A 19699-nucleotide genomic window follows, 5' to 3' on the forward strand; every position below is an offset into this window, starting at 1 on the left:
CCTTTTAATCTCCTGTAATGCCTCATTCTATTATTGTCACTGTTCTCTCACCATGCATTGTCCCTTCAAACCCTCATTTTCCAACTGAGCCAGTCAGAGAAGCCTGAGTCAGGGTGAAGAAGTCTAAGACTGCAAAGAAACTCCCCCAGAAGAGGGAGAAGGAAAAAGAAAGGCACCTTCTTGTATATTCTCCTCAAATTCTTTCCCAGGAGCTTCTTCATCCACTGAATTATTGGGTTGAACAGAATAAGAATAAAGGATATGTAAGGTCTTTGGACCCTACTCCAGTAGACTGGTAGAGGAGGGTGGGAATCAGGAGACTAAAAAGGGGAAGTCCCTGCATAGTACAAAGCACTGCAGGATGCCCTCATTTCTGAAGTGGCTGTACATCATTGTATGGTAAGTCATTTTCCTAACTATCCCAATTCCTTTCTTTGTTTGCATTAAGGAATAGGGTAGGAGAGGAGAAAGTGAGCCACATAGCATGTTCCTTTTATCTGCAGCCTGGACAATGCCCTGGGTGATCCTGTGTATGAAGGAAACCTCTATTCAAAGAATATCAGCAGGATATTGGACAACCTGTTAGATGGGTATGACAACAGGCTTCGGCCAGGATTTGGAGGTAAGAGAGGGGGAACTTAACCATTATTTGTTTTCAAACAATATCCTCCTTCTTCCTTGTTCTTCCAAGACCCACACCATTTCCAGGGATCCTCAACTGAATTCTGTTCAAGTTGTTATTTATTCACTCTTATCTTTCACAGACTGGACAAAGTAATTGGGTAAATCAGGATTCAAGCTCACTTTGAATCTTTTAGTTTGGGCTGGCATAAATGAATTTTCACAACTGAATGGAACTAAGGATTCTGAGGAAAGAACAGACTGAGGGAATGGTGGGAATATCAAGTGCAAAATATAGCTGCATTTGTTGAGTAGTCCTAAATAAATTTCCTAAAAATCTATTCTGATGAGTAGGGTATAAAGAAAAAAAAAAACACTCTCCTTCACCTTCATTTTAGGTGCTGTCACTGAGGTGAAAACAGATATTTATGTCACAAGCTTTGGTCCTGTGTCTGATGTGGAAATGGTAAGTCTATTTGGAAATCTGAGTGAATCGCAGATATCATGGATATACCTAGGATTTCCACTTAATTATGGCCCTAGATTCATGAAGCAGTATTCATTTTTTAAGCCCAATGTCTGACACTTTATAGATGATTAATGGATATTTGCTCAATTGAATTGGATTGAAATATTTCCCATCATATTTGGGGGAATGCTGTTTTTAAAGTAGATTGTTAAATTGAATTTCCTAGAAAATCTCACTAAGGAGCCAAGCTTGAAGTATTCATTAGTCATTTTTGCAAGACCTTTCTCCTTGGGTCAGGATTTAGGGTCTATTGAAGGAAAAAAAAAAAAAAAAAAACAAGGTTTAAATGAGGGAAAGGTGGGGATTATCATTTTGAGTAAAGGATACTAAGGTTTTAAGTAACTAACAATAAGACTGAGGAAATGTTTAACATTTGTGGCATGGCTACATTTTGAAATCCCAGAAAGAAAATTTTACAAAATATAACAAGGCACCATTCAGGATAACATGATGCAGTCAACCATTTACTTCATAGATAGAACAATAGGTAAAGGAGGGATTATATTTATAGTAAATGGCACTTAAACTCCAAGCTGGCCTTCCAGAATTAAGTATTTATTTTTGGACTTTGAATGTCCTCTAGTAATATTTTAACTGATCCACTAAAACAACGTCAAATACCACCTATAATCATCCTCAAATTGCCCCAGCACTACTAGGTTTTATAGTGGAACTGCATTTGTTGTCTTCATTTACTTTCTGCTTTTTGTACCAACTGGAGATGAGAAAATTGGGGAGCTTGTATTATTCAAAGCCTTAATGGCTTTTAATAATATGAAAATTCAAAACCTAGTTGTTGGACTTTACTGATGTTGGTAATTGCTGTGAATTTCTATAGTGCTATTGTTAAAGACCTAATTAGCTGAGGGATGAGGAAGGAGTAGTCAAAAGGGAAACCTAGAACTTTTTGCTGGGATTTTCTTTTTTCCTTAAGTGCATCATTACTTTTGAATCTTACCACTAGGACCCAGAGCTTAAATGCATAGATTCAGATCTTGTTTTTCACATATTGTCTAATTCAACAAACAAATGCTGGCAATAAAAGCCAGAAATAAAAAGGGAACTGGGAAATCAGTTGCAAGTTTTGTCCCCTAGATCAGACCTTACAAATATAATATTTCTTGAAGTCTTTGGGGGGGAAATTATCCCTCTTTGTAAAAATGTTGTTGCTTCACTTATTTACTTACAAAGTACCTAGCATAGTATTTTTGAAGAAAATTAATAAGAGTTATAAACTACTTACAAATAATTTTAGCTGTACATTTAAGAGACACCATTTCTTGACTAGACACTGGAATATTGGAATTAATGCTCTATTTTGAGAACCCTCTAACCAAATTTTGATCTGAGGATAGCAAAACATTTGGCAAGCAATTTAGCTACCTTCAAGGCACCACTGAATGCTGAGACCACATTCCTGTATCCACTTAATAGAGAACTAAATGCCAAGAGAGGATATAAGATGCATTGAGACTAGATGAGCCAAGACACTGAACCTAGAATAGAACAGAATTTTTAAGTTATATTTTTCATTAGAATATGGAAATAAAGATCAGGATGAATATGTAGATGAAAATGGATGTATAGATATAGATATGAAAGAGGATGGGCATGAGGTTAAACATATAGGTAAGGATGGGGATGGATGTTTTGGAGATGGAGGAGAAAGCAAGAGAGAAAGAGAGGTATACAAATGGTGGGACACTCAGAGATTGCTTAAGATAATTGTTTTCATGTTAGGTTATGTGTAATTATTTCTCTTCATGTGAACAATGACAATAAATAACAAATATTCTAGGAAACAAGAAGCGTAATGATGCAATAACATCAAAGCCTTTTGAAAAGGCTATTTTGCAAAGAATGACTACCTTCTAATTATCCCTTTAAGGAAATAGGATTTGATATTAAAGCAGTGAAGGAAAGGTGCTTAACAAATTAGCAGGTGACTGTTTTACATTCTTACAGGAATACACAATGGATGTTTTCTTTCGTCAGACATGGACTGATGAGAGACTGAAGTTCAGGGGCCCATCTAAGATTCTAAGTTTGAACAATTTGATGGTCAGCAAAATCTGGACACCTGACACTTTTTTTAGGAATGGGAAAAAATCCATAGCTCACAACATGACAACCCCAAACAAGCTTTTCCGGATCATGCAGAATGGTACTATTCTCTACACAATGAGGTGAGCTTTAAACAGCTATGTTTCCTTGGTCCTCAGGGCCTTCTATGATAACAATATCATAGCACTCTCTTTTTCAATGTGTTTTAGACTTACCATCAATGCTGACTGCCCCATGAGGCTGGTTAACTTTCCTATGGATGGACATGCTTGTCCACTGAAGTTTGGGAGCTGTAAGTCTGAAAACCTCACATATGTACATAACTTATTCAATATAAATTATTATTTGAGTAACTAAATCTATATCCTAGGAAGCTAGAAAGGCATATCACTATAAAACATATAAACAACTTGAAGCTTATTGGCAATTTTTGGTATGATTTAGCGAGCATAATTAATTCATTGCATCTTCTGTGTGTATAGAGTGATGCAGGTTCTAGGAAACTTTCTTTTTAACTATCTAGATAAAATGAAAATGACAGACCCATTTGGTGCAATTGAATTTCCTTCTTACATAAAATGAAACAAAAAATAGCTTACAGAAGAAAATAGTAAGATTCATTGCTATGCCTAATGTCTGTTCTTAAAATTTAGATGCTTACCCCAAAAGTGAGATCATCTATACATGGAAAAAGGGTCCTCTTTATTCTGTAGAAGTTCCTCAAGAATCCTCCAGTCTCTTACAGTATGATCTGATTGGACAGACTGTATCTAGTGAGATAATAAAGTCTAATACAGGTAAGAATCTGGCATATGTGGTGCCTGCTCTCACATGTTAACCACCCCACAGTTTTCTAGTAGTTTATCTTGTTGACATTATTTTAATTATTTATTATTCCTTAGCTGAACTTGCCCTCCTTAAAAATTCCAAAAAACAAATTGCTAAAAATTGATTTCTCCATGAGATGTGTAGATGTATGCAGTCTGGCTTGACCTTGAAGGATTCTGCTTTTGTCAGTACGTGACAAAAATATCCAAAGAATAAATGGATGTGCTTCTTTGTTCTATAGAACGATCAGATCCCTTTGTGCATACATTTGTGTATGTGTGTATGTATTAAACTATTCCTTTCCTTTCCTTCTTTTTTTTTTTCTCCCAGGACATGCAAATTTAAAATTCTGTTTGATTTACTTTAAGCTTCTTTCTGTGCATGGTGTCAACAACAATAACCCTGATATACGTATCTCCTTCCAGGTGAATATGTAATCATGACAGTTTATTTCCACTTGCAAAGGAAGATGGGATATTTCATGATACAGATATATACTCCCTGCATTATGACAGTCATTCTATCTCAGGTGTCTTTCTGGATTAATAAGGAGTCTGTGCCTGCTAGAACTGTTTTCGGTATGACTTACTGTCTCTGCCCTCAAACTATTTATCCATCACCTTACATTATTTCCTTATAACAATTGAATATTCATTGAAATTGCTTTTCTGCTACCTGCCAATGAAAACTGATTCCTATCTTATTCAGAGAGACTACCCACTCATTATTACTGTCACTTAAGTTTTTTTTCTTGACCAACTAAGGGGCTATTTCTGCAAGAATGGTGATTGGTGTTCTTTCTGGTTACTAGCTTATGTTCCAAATTGAATCAGAATAAACAAAAGAAGATAGGTCTAAATATGGAAATAAAAAAAAAATCCTCAACCAAAGGAATAACATAACAAAAAATGGCGAAAATAGTTCCCAGATATTTAAACCCCGCCCTTGCCATTCTGTAACTACAGCTCTGTAGGCAGATATTATGTAATTTATATTGATTGATTGCATCTAAAAGAGCAAAATGAGGTGGCTATAAACAAAACATCTAAAGCTGCAATAAAAATTTTAAAGTGCAAAAATAAATTACACATAAACAAAAATATGATGCATAAGTTTAAAAAATAGCTTAATCTCAGTTTATAATTTCCTTTCATAGAAATATTTACCTCATTTTAATTTTCAGTATAAGGCTGCTAGTTCAGTTAGTCAGTAAACATTTATTGAACAGCTACTATGTTTCAGGCATTATATTAAAAGGGGAGTATAAGAAGAATGGTAAAAGACAGTCCCTATTCTCAAGGAACTCATAGTAGGAGAGGGAGCTTGAAAATAGCTAGGTACAAACAAGATAGGGTGAATTGAATATAATCAACAGGGGAAGATAATAATAGTCAGACCAATAACAATTATTATTTTATTAACATTAATGATCTCTTACATTGTTATGAAAAGGGATTAATTTAGTTTAAATTAGGTGAGATTAAAGACTAATTCATCATGAATAAATAATTGAGTTATTTTTTCAAGATTACTTTAAACCAATGAAATTAAAAACTTAGGGGACCTAAGAAATCATCTCATCCTATGAAACAGGGTATTTCCATCCACCTCCATGTACATCAGCATTATTCCTAAAAGGTTGATTAGAAATGACAAGAAATTTCAGGAATAAATAACTTCAGGAAAAACTCTAATGTCCTTAAATTTCTCCCATTATTGTCAATTTAATCAATAACTGTCAATTTCTTGTTATTTGTAGTCAAACTTTATAATATTTAAAAGCACCATTGTAGCTAATAATATGTTTCATTAATTCAGCAATTCCTCTATGCATTAAAACCATCTCATTTGATCTTTTTATAGGATCCTCAGTTCTGAAGTCATGCATTTCTTTTTCCTTTTTTAGGAATTACGACTGTTTTAACCATGACCACTTTAAGTATCAGTGCTAGGCACTCTTTGCCAAAGGTATCTTATGCAACTGCTATGGATTGGTTCATAGCTGTGTGTTTTGCCTTTGTCTTCTCTGCACTTATTGAGTTTGCAGCTGTCAATTATTTCACCAACCTTCAGAACCAGAGAGGAATGCAGAAGGTATCCAGGATGGCCCTTCCACCAGTGACAATGGTACCAGTGAAGGATGAGATTGTTTTGGTAATGATTCATTTTTCTAATGTTTTGAATCCTTCAGCAAAAGTAATCCACTCCAGTACTTGAATTAACTTGAAGCAGTGTTAGATGAGCTCAAAACACCTAATTCTGAAGTTTTCATTCTATTGTAATCAAACTTGACTGTTTCAGAGAAGAAAATGTGATGAGAATAAAATGTTCAGGGAAGAAAAAAACTCATAATTAGTCTTTATTTTCATTTTCTTAAAATTATTTTACTTTCATGATTTTAATAGCAGATTTTAGGTACTCTAAGGATCTGTAAGAATGTCCTTAGGCTTTAGAAGTTCCCTTTGAACAGGGCCCCACATGCCAACTATAGAAAATAAAAAGAAATAAGTAGTGTTCAACATATTGATTACACAGCATCTTGTTGCTATGTACAATGTTTTCCTAGTTCTGCTTGCTTCATTCAACTCTAGTTCATGTAAATCTTTCCAAGCTTTTCTAATATCAGCCTATTCATTTTTCTTAGAGTAAAAATTTTCCATTTTTTCATATACCATAATTTATTCAGCCATTCCCCATTCTGCTACAAAAATTTTTGCACATGTGGGTCATTTTCCCTCTTTTATGATTAATAGCACTGCTGAAGCAAAGGGTACATATAGTTTTTATAGCCCTCTAGGCATAGTTTTAAATTACTCTCAAGAATGGTTTGATCAGTTCACAACTTCACAAACAATGAATTAGTGTCCCAGTTTTCCCACATCTCCTCCAACATTTATCATCTTGTTCCTGCCATCTTAACCAATCTGATAAGTGTGAGATTTATCTTAGAGTTGTTTTTATTAGCATTTCTCTAATCAATAATTATATAGAGTACTTTATATGACTATAGATGACTTTAATGTCTTCATCTGAAAATTGTCTATTGCCTTTGACCATCTATTCAATTGGGGAAAGAGTGACTTGTATTCTTATAAATTTGGCTCAGTTCTCTATATATTTTAGAAATGAAGCCTTTATCAGACACATTGGTTTTAAAAATTATTTCCCAGTTTCCTTATTCCTGTCATATCTTGGTTTCATTTTTTTTTATGAAAAACCTTTTCAATTTAATTTAATCAATATTATCCATTTTTCATTTCATAATGGTTTCTAGTTTTTCTTTGGTCATAAATATCTCTCTTCTGCAAAGATCTAATACATAAAATACCCTTGCTCTTCTAATTTACTAATAGTGCCATCATTTACACCTAAGTCATGTATTCATTTTGACCTTATTGATCTAGAATGTGTGATGTTGATCTATAGCTACTTTCTGACATACTATACAGAGTTCCTAGCATTTTTTTTGTCAAATAGTGAGTTCTTATCCTCCAAGTTGGAGTATTTGGATTAAACAAACAGTAGATTACTAAAGTTGTTGATTATCACATCTTGTGTAGCTAATGCAACAATTTTTCCATCCTCTTCAGTATTTTTTTTATTTCATGACAGCCAATATAGCTGTGAGGTGGTTTATCACAGTTGTTTTAATTGATATTTCTCTAACCAGTAGTGATTTGCAGCATTTTTTTTATATGATCATACCTTTGATTTTTTTTTCCTTTTTGTAGCTTTCTGTTCAAATCTTTTGACCACTTATCAACTGAAGAATAGCTTTTATTTTTACAAATTTAGCTCAATTCTCTATGTATTTGAGAACAAACAACTTTCCTCCATTTTTCCTCTAATTTTGGCTGCATTAGTCTTGTTTTAATAAAACACTTTTTAAATTCATGCAATCAAAATTATCCTTTTCTTTTCATAGTCTCCAATATACATTGTTTTATCATAAACTTTTCTCTTGTTTATAGATCTGATATACCTATTTTTCCATGCTTACATAATTTATTATTCATCTTCTATGTCTAAATCATTTAGCCATTTTGACCTTATCTTGTTATATGGTGTGAAATGTTGCTCTATACCTAGTTTCTTCTAAACTGCTTTCAAATTTTTCCAGCAATTTTTTTTTTTTTTTTTTTTTTTGGTCAAACAGTGAGTTCTTACCCCAAAATCTGAATCACTGAGGTAATCAAGAAATAGTTTACTATGATCATTTGCTATTGTGTATTATGTAGTTAATCAATTGCTGATCTCCTGCTACATGATTTTTTTTGTTGATTACCATTTTGTAATATTTTTGAAATATAAAACTGCTAGCCCTCCTTTCTTTACATTCCCTTCCCCATCAAATCACTTATTATTTTTCATCTTTTCCTAAATGAATTTTATTAAGATTAATTCTGGCTCTATAAAATAATTTTTTGGTAATTTGATTGGCGTAACACTCCATATGTAAATTAATTTAACTATAATTGTCATTTTTTTTATTATATTGGCTCAGCCTGGGACAGCTAGGTGGTGCTATGGATAAAGCACCAGTCCTGAAGTCAAAGAGGACCTGAGTTCAAATTTGATCTCAGGCACTTAACACTTCCTAAGCTGTTTTTACCATGGGCAAGTCACTTAACCCCAATTGCTTCAGAAAAAAAAAAAAAAAAAAAAAAAAAAAAAAAAACAAACTATATTGGCTTAGCCTACCTGTGAGCAATTAGAATTTTTCCAATTGTTTAAATCTGTATTTGGGTGAAAGATATTTTATAATTTTGTTCATATTATCCATTGGTTATATTGTCTGCAGTTATTTTTTAATGGAATTTCTCTTTCTGTTCCTTGCTCCTGGGTTTTGTTGGTAGTATACAGAAATGCTGATAACTTATGTAAATTCATTTTATATCCTACAACTTTGCTCATGAATTGGCTTAACTGGTTTTTTAGCTGATTCTTTATGGTTCTCTCTATTATCCTGTTACTTACAAAGAGTGATTATTTTGTTTCTTCATTGGGTTATTTATTTGTGTTGTTTTTCAAAAAAACATTTTTTTTAGGTGCATGCCTAATCATTGGTCTTTTTTTTTTTTTTTTTAATGTAAGCATTTAGAAACTTTTCTGTAAGTACTACTTTGGCTGCATCCCCTAAATTTTGGCATGTTATCATTATCTTTAGTGAAATTATTGATTTTTTTATGCTCTTTTTCTTTGACTCATCATTCTTTGGGATAACATAATTTATTTTTCAATTAATTTTAACCTATGCTTCTATAACTTTTTTTTTTTTTTTCTGAAGCAATTGTGATTAAGTGACTTGCTCAGAGTCACATAGCTAAGAAGTTTTAAGATTTGAACTCTAGTCCTCCTAATCTCAGAGTTGGTGCTAGATAGCACTGAGCTATCTAGTTGCCCCCTTGAATGTATTTTTATTTTTAATTGCATTATGGTCTGAAAAGTGTCCATTATGTATTTCTGCCTTCTTACATTGGTTGCAAGGATTTTAAAGCTTAATAAATTGTCACCTTTTTTCATTATAATGTATTTGTTTTATTTTAAAACTAACACAAAAGAAAAAAGAGGGGAAAAGCACAAAAAGCAAAAAAAACAAAAAACAAAAAACGAAAAACATTGTTATATGCACAGTAGACATGAGAGCAAAAAAGGCTGAAACTCGGATTAAAAATGTAAAATAAGTTTCCATTTTAAGAAAGCGTATAAAATAAATACTACACATTGTATTCAGAACTGTCTATCTTTCCTTTGCTTCCTTGTAGATTTTCTTTTGCTCTCTGCTATGTCCTTTTTACTTTATTCTTTTTTCTCTCCTTCTTTTCCCCCAATTCTCCCAAGAAGTCTACATTTGAGCACTGATCTCACACACACACACACACACACACCAACCACACACACATCCACATGTATATTTACACATATACATACAGCTATCTATAATCATACACATATATAAATATATATTATTATACATTTATATAAAGTTGTACTATGCTTGTTTTTCCTCTTTTTCTCTAAATATTATCCTTTTGAAGGTGGGTAATATCCATCTTAGGTTCCAGCCTTTCTATATTTTTCTAAATCCACCAACCCATCACTTACTACACCACAGAAACATCCCAACCTTATACTAGTCACTTGTTTTAAATAGTCTAAAGCTGTATTAATATAGCTGACATATAGTATAGTTTTCCCATTTTTTCTCTTTTGATTGAATCTATTTAATCTTCAATTTTGTCAGAGATCAATGATTACTAGCCCTTCTTTTTTTCCTAATAAATTCTATTCCAAATAATTTTTATTATGTTTGTATGTTGGTTTCCTGTCACTATGGACTCCTCTACTGTACTTCTACCCTCTTTCTTGCCTTGTTGTTGCTTAATCTCCTCTTTCCCTCCAGGATCCCTCATTTATCATTTCACCCTTTCTTCTCACTCTTCCCCTCTCTCTTTATTCTATTAATCTTTGCACCTAATTCCATTTTATACTCTCCTCTTTATACCTCTTATAGTAACCTTCCTTATTTCTTAATAAATTTAGAAGACTTTTATACCCTTCCAGATAGCTATATATTGTTCCTTCTTTAACCCATTTCAGATATGAGTAGGATTCTAGAATTACCAGCCCTTTTCCCTTTTATTTATTTTATTTTCCCTTTTATTCCCTTTTTATTTTATTTATTTTATTTTATTTTATATTTTATATTTATATATTTATTTTATATTTTATATTTATATTTATATTTTATTTTATTTATTTTATTTTATTTTATATTCCCTTTTATTTATTTATTTATTTTCCTTTTGACCAGTTGCTAGGTCCTCTTACTGTCTCTGACTTGGAAGCTCCCGAAATTACTGCTACTTCTTTCTCTACCACCTGGTCCCACAACTGGTGTTTCCGCCAGGTAGACTTAAGGTAAACCTCTTCCCACATCTCACAAATGTCTTTTCAATTTCTGATGTTGTCTTCAGCTGGAAGAATGTGTTATTCTGACCTTTTGTGGTCTTGCCATTCCATAATTGATATTGAGGTATTATTTTAAAAGGTGCTGCAAAGGAAATTTGGGGAGAGCTTATTTGAGTGCTTTTCTACTCCATCATCTTGGCTTTACCCACAGAAAGTTATAGCAATCAAATATTTTCTTTGTTCACTCAGATGGATAATTTCATGTAGACAAAATCTAAACAATTAGTATATTTAGAAATTCCCAAGAGTATTCTTCAGAGTCATTTCTTTGTTTCACTATGTTTAAAGAAAGGTTCCTATGCATTTTAAGGTGGAAAAGAAAAACAAAAATGATTGTTTATAATTCATTGCAGAGCATCCACTTATTTCCATATTTTCTACTCATGTTACATAGGTAAAGTGATTTAAATTAAATTCCCCTTTCCCATTCTAAATAGAGGGGATTACCATAAATATGGAGAACTCTGATGATAATATCAATGAAAATTCTTTTTTAAAACCCCTCTTGGAGCTCTTTGCAAAGGAAATTCATAGTATTATAATATTATATATAATGTTATAAATATATCATAGGAGAAATCTTTAACTGTTAAAGATATCTTAAACATCAACTAATTCATATTTTAGAGATATTAAAAAAAGGCTTAACTGTGTCAATTTATCTACTTATACAAGAAGCTGAGCTGCTTTAGAAACAACTCTTATTTGACTCCCCAAAATCTACTGATTATATTACATAACTGGCTTTTGACTAGTGATGTTATTAATTATAGTAGCAATGAATTTTATACAATGTACACATAACTCTGGAAAATTCCCCTAATACACATACGCGCGCACGCGCACACACACACACACACACACATAAATCCCTTCCTCCTCCCCCTTTTTCATATATATATATATATATATATATATATATATATATATATATATATATATAGTATAGGAATACAATTATTTACAATTTTTTTTTACTGTATTTGCTTTTGGAAATTCAATTTGAATGGGTACCTATTAGAGAGTTATTCTCTATAAACTAGGCACAGATCATTTGAGAAATCAAATCAAACTTTTCATGCTTGATGAATTTTTTTCTCCCAAATGATCAACTATTTTCAGAATGGGTTGCTTTATGCAAAACTCAGTGATTTGTAAATCAGCCAATGCATTGTAATAATTCAAATATTGTCTTGCTATACAACACATTATATGAAGCAGCTTTTTATCTTATGTGTGTATGTGCAAGTGTGTATATATTTTACAAGTGTGTATGTTAGACCCTTTTTAAAAAAGATCTTTTAGAATGTAGGCCTAGTAGAGGTATTGATAGATCAAAGGATATGCATGGATTTGTAGCCCTCTAGACATAATTCCAAATTGCTTTATAGGATGGTTGAATCAGATTAACAATTTTATCAACCAGGCATTTATGCCCTAATTTTCCCACATTCCCATTATTTGTCATTTTTTATTTGCTCCCAATACACTCTTCTCTCACTCCTTAATTTTATTTTATATATGTCATCCCTTCATATTCAATTCATACATACATATATATGTATACTCCCTCTTACTGCCTAAGACAATGTTCTTAGGTTGTAAATATCATCTTTCGTAAGAATATAAATAATTAAGTCTTTTATGTTTTCTCTTCCCTATTAAGCTTTTTTAGTCTTCTCCTGAGTTTAAAAACAAACTTTTTATTCAGCTATGGTTTTTACTTCAAGAATATTCTAAAATCCTCTATTTCATTGAATATACATCCCTCCACCAAAAAAACAAAAAAAAACAAAAAAAACCAAAAAAACAAACAAACAAACAAACAAAAAAAAAAAAAATACTTTTTTTTTTCTTTTGGATAAGGGATTCTTGATTATAATCTTATCTCTTTTGCCCTTTGGAATATCATATTCCAAGATGTCCTATCCTTTAAGGTAGAAGATGCTAAATCTTATGTTATCCTGATTGTGGTTGCACTATACCTTAGAGCTTGCAATATTTTAAATTTTAAAGTTACTTGCAGTATTTTATCCTTGACTTGAGAGGTCAGGAATTTTACCTTATTATTCCTGGGACTTTTTATTTTGGGATCTCTTTGAAGAGTTGATTGGTAGATTTTTTTCCATTTATATTTTATCTTCTGATTCTATAATATCAGAACAGTTTTTCTTGATATTTTTTTTTGAAAATGGTATCTAGCCTCTTTTTAAATCATGGCTTTTAGTTCAAACAATGATATATAATAGTGGTAGGAATTATATTAATGAGTGTCCATTTTTTCTTTGCTTCTTGTAGATTGTTCTCTGTGGTGTACTTTTTTTTTAACTTTATTTTTTTCCCTCTTTCATCCCTCCCACCTCCCTCAAACAGGTTATAATTAAGAACAAATATATTTATATATACATATGCAGATATATACATAAACACAAATACATATAAACACATATATACATGCATCCCCACCCATAGACCCACACAGATATTTATATTGATATACTTAAATGTGTAAAGCAGCATGCAAACAAATCTACAAATACCCCCATACATATATACATATACACACATATACACATGCATCTAAAACAATATTAGTATGGATGACATATTATCTAAGTTTATCTCTTGATTGAATTTCATTTGACTTTGTCTAAGATCAGTGAATACTAGCCTTCCTTTTTTCCCCTAAAAAATTCTACTCCCTATCCTTATTGAAATGTTTGTATATATCTATTCTTTCCTATACCTGCTAATTATTTAGCTTTAATATTTCTCCTTAATTTGACTTGTTAACATAACCTTACTTAACCCCCCCCCCCACCTAGGGGTCCCTCCCTTGCCTTCTTCCCTCACCCTTTACTTCCCCTCTGTTCATTCATTCCTCTCCCTTTATTTCTTTATAGATTTTGGAGGCTGCTATACCCTTCGTAATATGTATGTAGCCCTGCCTATTTATCCCATTTCCACTGTGGTAGGTTTTCAGAAGTCCTCCTTCCCCCTATAAATCTTTCTTTGTGTATTGTTTTTCTCTACCTCATTTGTATAAGTATTAGCTTTCTAATTCTGGGGTGGGATAAATGGTGCCTTTAGCTGCACTTCTGTCCTCATCTCTGACCTGGAACTCCAAACCAAGAGCTCCACCCTCCTACTAGTGCCCACTGCCAGCAACATCCCTACCCCATTGCTTCTGCATTCATAGGTATACTCAGGGCAGTGTATCTGCAGCACAGCTATACTTGGTGTTCCTAATCAGCCAACCTCTCTCAGTCTTCCTGAACTCTGATTCCCAACCCCAGTTCAATCCTGAATGTTTCTGTGGTTCCTGCTGAGCCTCAGCCAAACCCAGCTATTCCCAGGGATCCCCACTTGATGTTTCTGTAGAGGTGGCTGGAAGCTGTTTGCATCTCACACTGATTAGTCTTGAGCCTAGAAGTTTTCTTCAGATCTTCTTGGGTAGCACTAAGAGAACCCCTCTTCTTCTTCTTTTAATTACCTTTTTTTCTGAAGGCTTTTTAATTTTTAAAACATATGCATGGATAATTTTTCAACATTAGCCCTTGCAAAACCTTGTGTTCTGATTTCCCCCCACCTTTCCCCAACTCCCTCCCCTAGATGGCAAGTAATCCAATATATGTTAAACATAGTAAAAATATATGTGAAATTCAATATATGCATACATATATATATACATATATATATGTATATATATATATATATATATATATATACAAATTATCTTGCTGTACAAGAAAAACCAAATCAAAAAGGAAAAAAAAATGAGGAAGAAAATAAAATGCAAGCAAACAACAACCACCAAAAAAAGAATAATAATGCTAAGTTGTGATCCACACTCAATTCCAACAGTGCTCTGTGTGGGTGTAGATGGTTCTCTTCATCACAGCATCATCAAAACTGGCCTGGATCATCTCATTGTTGAAAAGAGCCACATACATCAGAATTGATCATTGTATAATCTTCTTATTACTGTGTACAATAATTCCCCAATACTGCTCATTTCACTTAGCATCAGTTAATCAAGTCTCTCAAGGGTTCTTTGAAATCATTTTGCTGATCATTGCTTTTAGAACAATAATATTCCATAATATCCATATACTATAACTTACACATTCACACCCAATTTCTCCAAAGGATGGGGCATCCAGTCAGTTTCCACTTTCTTGCTACTACAAAAAAGGCTGCCACAAATATATTCACACATGTGTATCCCTTTCCCTCTTTGGGATATAAGCCCAGTAGAAACACTGTTGGGTCAAATGGTATGCACACTTTGATAGCCCTTTGGGCATAGCTCCAAATTGTTCTTCAGAATGATTGAATCAGTTCATAACTCCACCAACAATGTAATAGTGTTCCAGTTTCCCATATCCTCTCCAATATTTGTCATTATCTTTTCTTGTCATCTTAGCCAATCTGAGAAGTATGTAGTGGTACCTCAGAGTTGTCTTAATTTGCATTTCTCTGGTTAATAGTCATATATTCATATCACTAGAAATGATTTTATTTCCTCATCTGGAAATTGTTCATATCATTTGACCATTTATCAATTGGAGAATGGCTAAAATTCTTATAATTTTGAGTTAATGCTCTATATAGTTTAGAAATGAGGCTTTTATCAGAACCTTTGAATGTGAAACTTCTATTTTGTCTGCATTAGTTTTGTTTGTACAAAAACTTAATATAATAAAAATTATCTATTTTATGTTCAGTTATGAATTCTATTTCTTTTTTGGCCATGAATTCCTTCCTTTTCCACAGATCTGAGATATAAACTATCCTTTGTTCGTTTAATTTGCTTATAATATGACTCTTTATGTCTAAATTATGAACCTATTTCAACCTTATCTTGGTACATGATGTTAAGTGTGGGTCAATGTCTTGTTTATGGCATACTCGTTACCAATTTTCCCAGAAGTTTTTGTCAAATAGTTAGTTTTTTATCCAAAAAGCTAGGGTCTTTGGGTTTACCAAACACTAGAACACTATAGTCATTGACTACAGTCAATAGTTCATCCTATGAATCTAACCTGTTCTACTTTATTTCTTAGACAGGACTGTATGATTTTGATGACTGCTGTTTTGTAATATAATTTTAGATCTGGCACAAGTAGGCCATCTTTATTTGCATATTTTCATTAAATCCCTTAAAATTCTTTTGTTCTTCCAGGTGAACATTTTTGTTATTTTTTCTAAATCTATAAAATAATTTCTTCTGAGTTTGATTGTTATGGCACTGAATAAATAGATTAATTTAGGTAGCATTGTCATTTATATTCACTCGGCCTAATCTTGAGCACTTGATATTTTTCTATTGATTAGATCTGACTTTATTTTGTGGAAACTGTTTTGTAGTTGTGTTCATATAATTCCTGAATTTGCCTTGGCAGGTGGACTCCCAAATATTTTATATTATCAACAGTTATTTTAAGTGGAATTATTATTTTTTTTTGGTATATCTTGCTGTTGGACTTTGTTGAAAGTTTTCTTTCAAATCTTTTTTGATTTTTCATCAGAACATGTTTGTCCTGAGCTGCAGATTTGTTTGGTTTGTGGCGGTAGGGGGTGGGTGGGGGTAGCTGGAGAGCTTGAAATATACTGACCTACTTTGCCATCTTCCAAGAATCCCCCCTACTTCTGCTTTGTAAGATATTTTCCTTCTCCTTACCATTTGGTCAGGTATTTTTATTTTATTTTAGATAATATTTGCTTCAGCATTTTTTGTGTGATTCCTTTACTAGGCTGTTGACTTGTTTTTTGTGATTATTTGTTTGCCTTACTCTCATTTCTCTTCCAATTTTTTTTTCCTCTACCTATCTTACTTGATTTTCAAAAATCATTTTTAAGCTCTTCCATGGCCTGAGATCAATTCAATTTTTTCTTGGAGGCTTTGAATATGGGAGCTCTGACTTTATTACCTTCTTCTGAGTATGTATTTTGATCTCCCTTATCACCATACTGCCAGTTATGATTGTGATTTAGATCCAAGTATGGACAAAGCAAAAGAGTCTTACCTCAGTGCTAGCAAAAAAGACCCCTGAATTCTCCTTCTGACAGGTTGTTTGACCCCTTACCAACTGTGTGCTGCTCTGGAAGTAGCCACTTTTGCTTCTGATTCAAATTCCTATGACTTGCTTCTAATCTGCTGAGACTGGGTTCATGCTGAAAAGGCCTCCACTAGATTGTACTCCATTCTTACCCAGGTGAGAGGGAACTTTCTTGCTGAACTTTTAAGTTGTATTTAGCTTCAAAATTATTTTGCCCAATCTTTTTGTGGATTCTGCTCCTCCAAGAATCTTGCTTTAGGACATTATTTAAAGATGTTCATGGACATTTTAGGTAGAGTTCAGGTGAGCTGATTCATTGCCTTTTCTCCATCACCTTAGCTCTATCTCAATATTTTTGTAGCTTTTAGTGATGCTAGTTCATTTATACCATTTCTATTGATTACTATTGCTGAAGTATTCAAGGATTAATTTTTTTTATATAATTTTCAGTGACAACAACATGATCATAAATTGCGGGGCCCCTCTATTTCTAAAATCATGTTGCTATTTTTTTTCTTCATTGGTGCTTAAATTCAGATGGTTGTAGCTCTTCGAATATGTTTTGGTTTTATATTTTAAGCTATTTAATATAGATTCCACACAGAAGCAAATCACCATAGATTATGTTTGACTTATTAAATGATATGTGCTTATTTTCAGTCTTTTGTATTCCTCAGTGAAGTCATAACTGGTTGTTACAAAGCTATTTGGCAAGTTTTTGGTGTGTGTGTGAGAGAGAGAAAGAGAGAGAGAAAGAGAAAGAGAGAGAGAGAGAGAGAGAGAGAGAGAGAGAGAGAGAGAGAGAGAGAGAGAGAGTGTCTTTATTTTCCCTCCTTTTACCAAATTAGTCTAATCTTTTCTCCAGCTACAATAGGTATTAGGAATCTTTCCAGCACTCTTATTATCCATTTTATTATTTCAGCAGTGAACATTCAGTTTCACGTTAACTGGGTTTTAATTTCTTTTTAATATATTCTATCCATTTTTACTCTATTTCAGGATAACAGTGTCTCTTGCTACATTTGTTTTTTGTTGTTCATTCATTTCAGTTGTGTCCAACTACTTTCATGTCCCCATTTGGGGTTTTTCATTTGGGTTTTTTTTTTTTTTTTTTTTTTTTTTTTACAAAGATTCTAGGATTAGCTATTTCTTTTTCTAGTTCCTTTTCCAGATGAAAAAGTGAAGCACACCAGGTTAAATGATTTGCCCAGGCTCATAATAGCCAGTAAGCATCTGAGGCCAGATTTGAAGTCAAGAAAACTTCTTGACTTCAAGTCTAGAACTGTATCCACTGCCCCACTTTTTCCTAAAATTCACTCTATTTTGCATGGAGGAGGTCAAATTATTTTGAAGTATAATATTAATTTGATTGATTTCTGAATTCAAATTCTTAAGGCTTGCTTCTAATTTGCTGGGACTGGGTTCATGCTGGGGAGGTCTTCACTGGACTGTACTCCACTCTCACCCAGGTGCAAGAGAACTTTTTTGCTGAACTTTTAAGTTGTATTTGGCTTGAAAATTATTTTACCCAATCTTTTAGTATATTCTTAATTTTTTTTGAAAAAAAAAAAACATTCTATACTTATTAAATCCCAAAGCACATTGTTATATCCTTCAAAAATATTACCAATAAAGAAAATAGCCTTTTGATAGGTTTTGTTTATTTTTTGGAGGGTTGATGAAGCTATATAAGTTGAAATAATGTATTTACATAAAAGGAGGAAAATATGAATATTTTCATTTGTTTTCCTCTTTAAGACAGAAGCTATATTTAGTACTATTTAGGAAAGATGGTAATGGATTTAAAAGTAGTCAAAACCACGAGCTTAAACAATCTCCTTGAAAAATTTCACATTTATGAACAATTGTTTTTATCATGTGTTTGTTGGTGTTGATTTAAATAGCCATTTTAAAGTGTATATTAAGTATTGTGTTCTCCCTCTACTTGGTTTTATTTTATATATCCCCTGTATATGAAGGAGATATGCATGCAAAACCAATTTAAAAGCTTTGCAGTAATCAATAAATAAAATGTTGCAGCATTTTTAGGCAAATTAATCAATAATTTTTTGAGGTAATAAGGTATGTTTACACCCTGGGACATTTTCACACATCCTTTTTGCTCTTTAGTTAATATGGTGGCACAGTGGATAGAGCACCAGCCCTGAAGTCAGGAGGCCCTGAATTCAAATCTAGCCTCAGACACTCAACACTTTCTAGCTGTGTGACTTTGGGCAAGTCACTTAACCCCATTTGCCTCAGAAAAAAAAAAAAAAAAAAAAAAAAAAAGAAAGAAAGAAAGAAATATTGTGAAGGTACTTTTTACAAAATTCAAAATAACATAATTAACACATATATACATACATATATATGTATATATATATATATATATATATATATATATATATATAGAGAGAGAGAGAGAGAGAGAGAGAGAGAGAGAGAGAGAGAGAGATTACTTTTGAAATCTCTCTTGATAGCAATTTTATTTTACTCTGCTTTAAGAAAGGGGGAGAATGAGTCTCAGATATGAGAGGAAGTTGTAAAAATGCTTTATTTGAGATTCATGTTATACTGTGGAACATTTGAGCCAATCATAATTGATCTTATGCTTTATATGGAA

General features: G+C 32.6%; 1 protein-coding gene across 1 annotated transcript in view; it reads left to right on the forward strand.

Annotated features, from left to right (window-relative positions):
• Positions 1-540: 540 nt before the first annotated feature.
• The window catches only part of GABRA6 (gamma-aminobutyric acid type A receptor subunit alpha6), a 39421-nt gene continuing 20262 nt past the window's right edge, over positions 541-19699 (forward strand). Inside the window, exons 1-7 of the mRNA XM_074285149.1 lie at positions 541-622; positions 1020-1087; positions 3116-3336; positions 3424-3506; positions 3868-4011; positions 4468-4620; positions 5949-6190. Coding sequence (XP_074141250.1) covers positions 1085-1087; positions 3116-3336; positions 3424-3506; positions 3868-4011; positions 4468-4620; positions 5949-6190 — 846 coding nt within the window. The 5' untranslated portion in view covers positions 541-622; positions 1020-1084. The remainder of the gene's footprint in view (positions 623-1019; positions 1088-3115; positions 3337-3423; positions 3507-3867; positions 4012-4467; positions 4621-5948; positions 6191-19699) is intronic.

This window comes from Sminthopsis crassicaudata, chromosome 2, assembly GCF_048593235.1.
Source record: "Sminthopsis crassicaudata isolate SCR6 chromosome 2, ASM4859323v1, whole genome shotgun sequence".
NCBI classification, from domain to species: domain Eukaryota; kingdom Metazoa; phylum Chordata; class Mammalia; order Dasyuromorphia; family Dasyuridae; genus Sminthopsis; species Sminthopsis crassicaudata.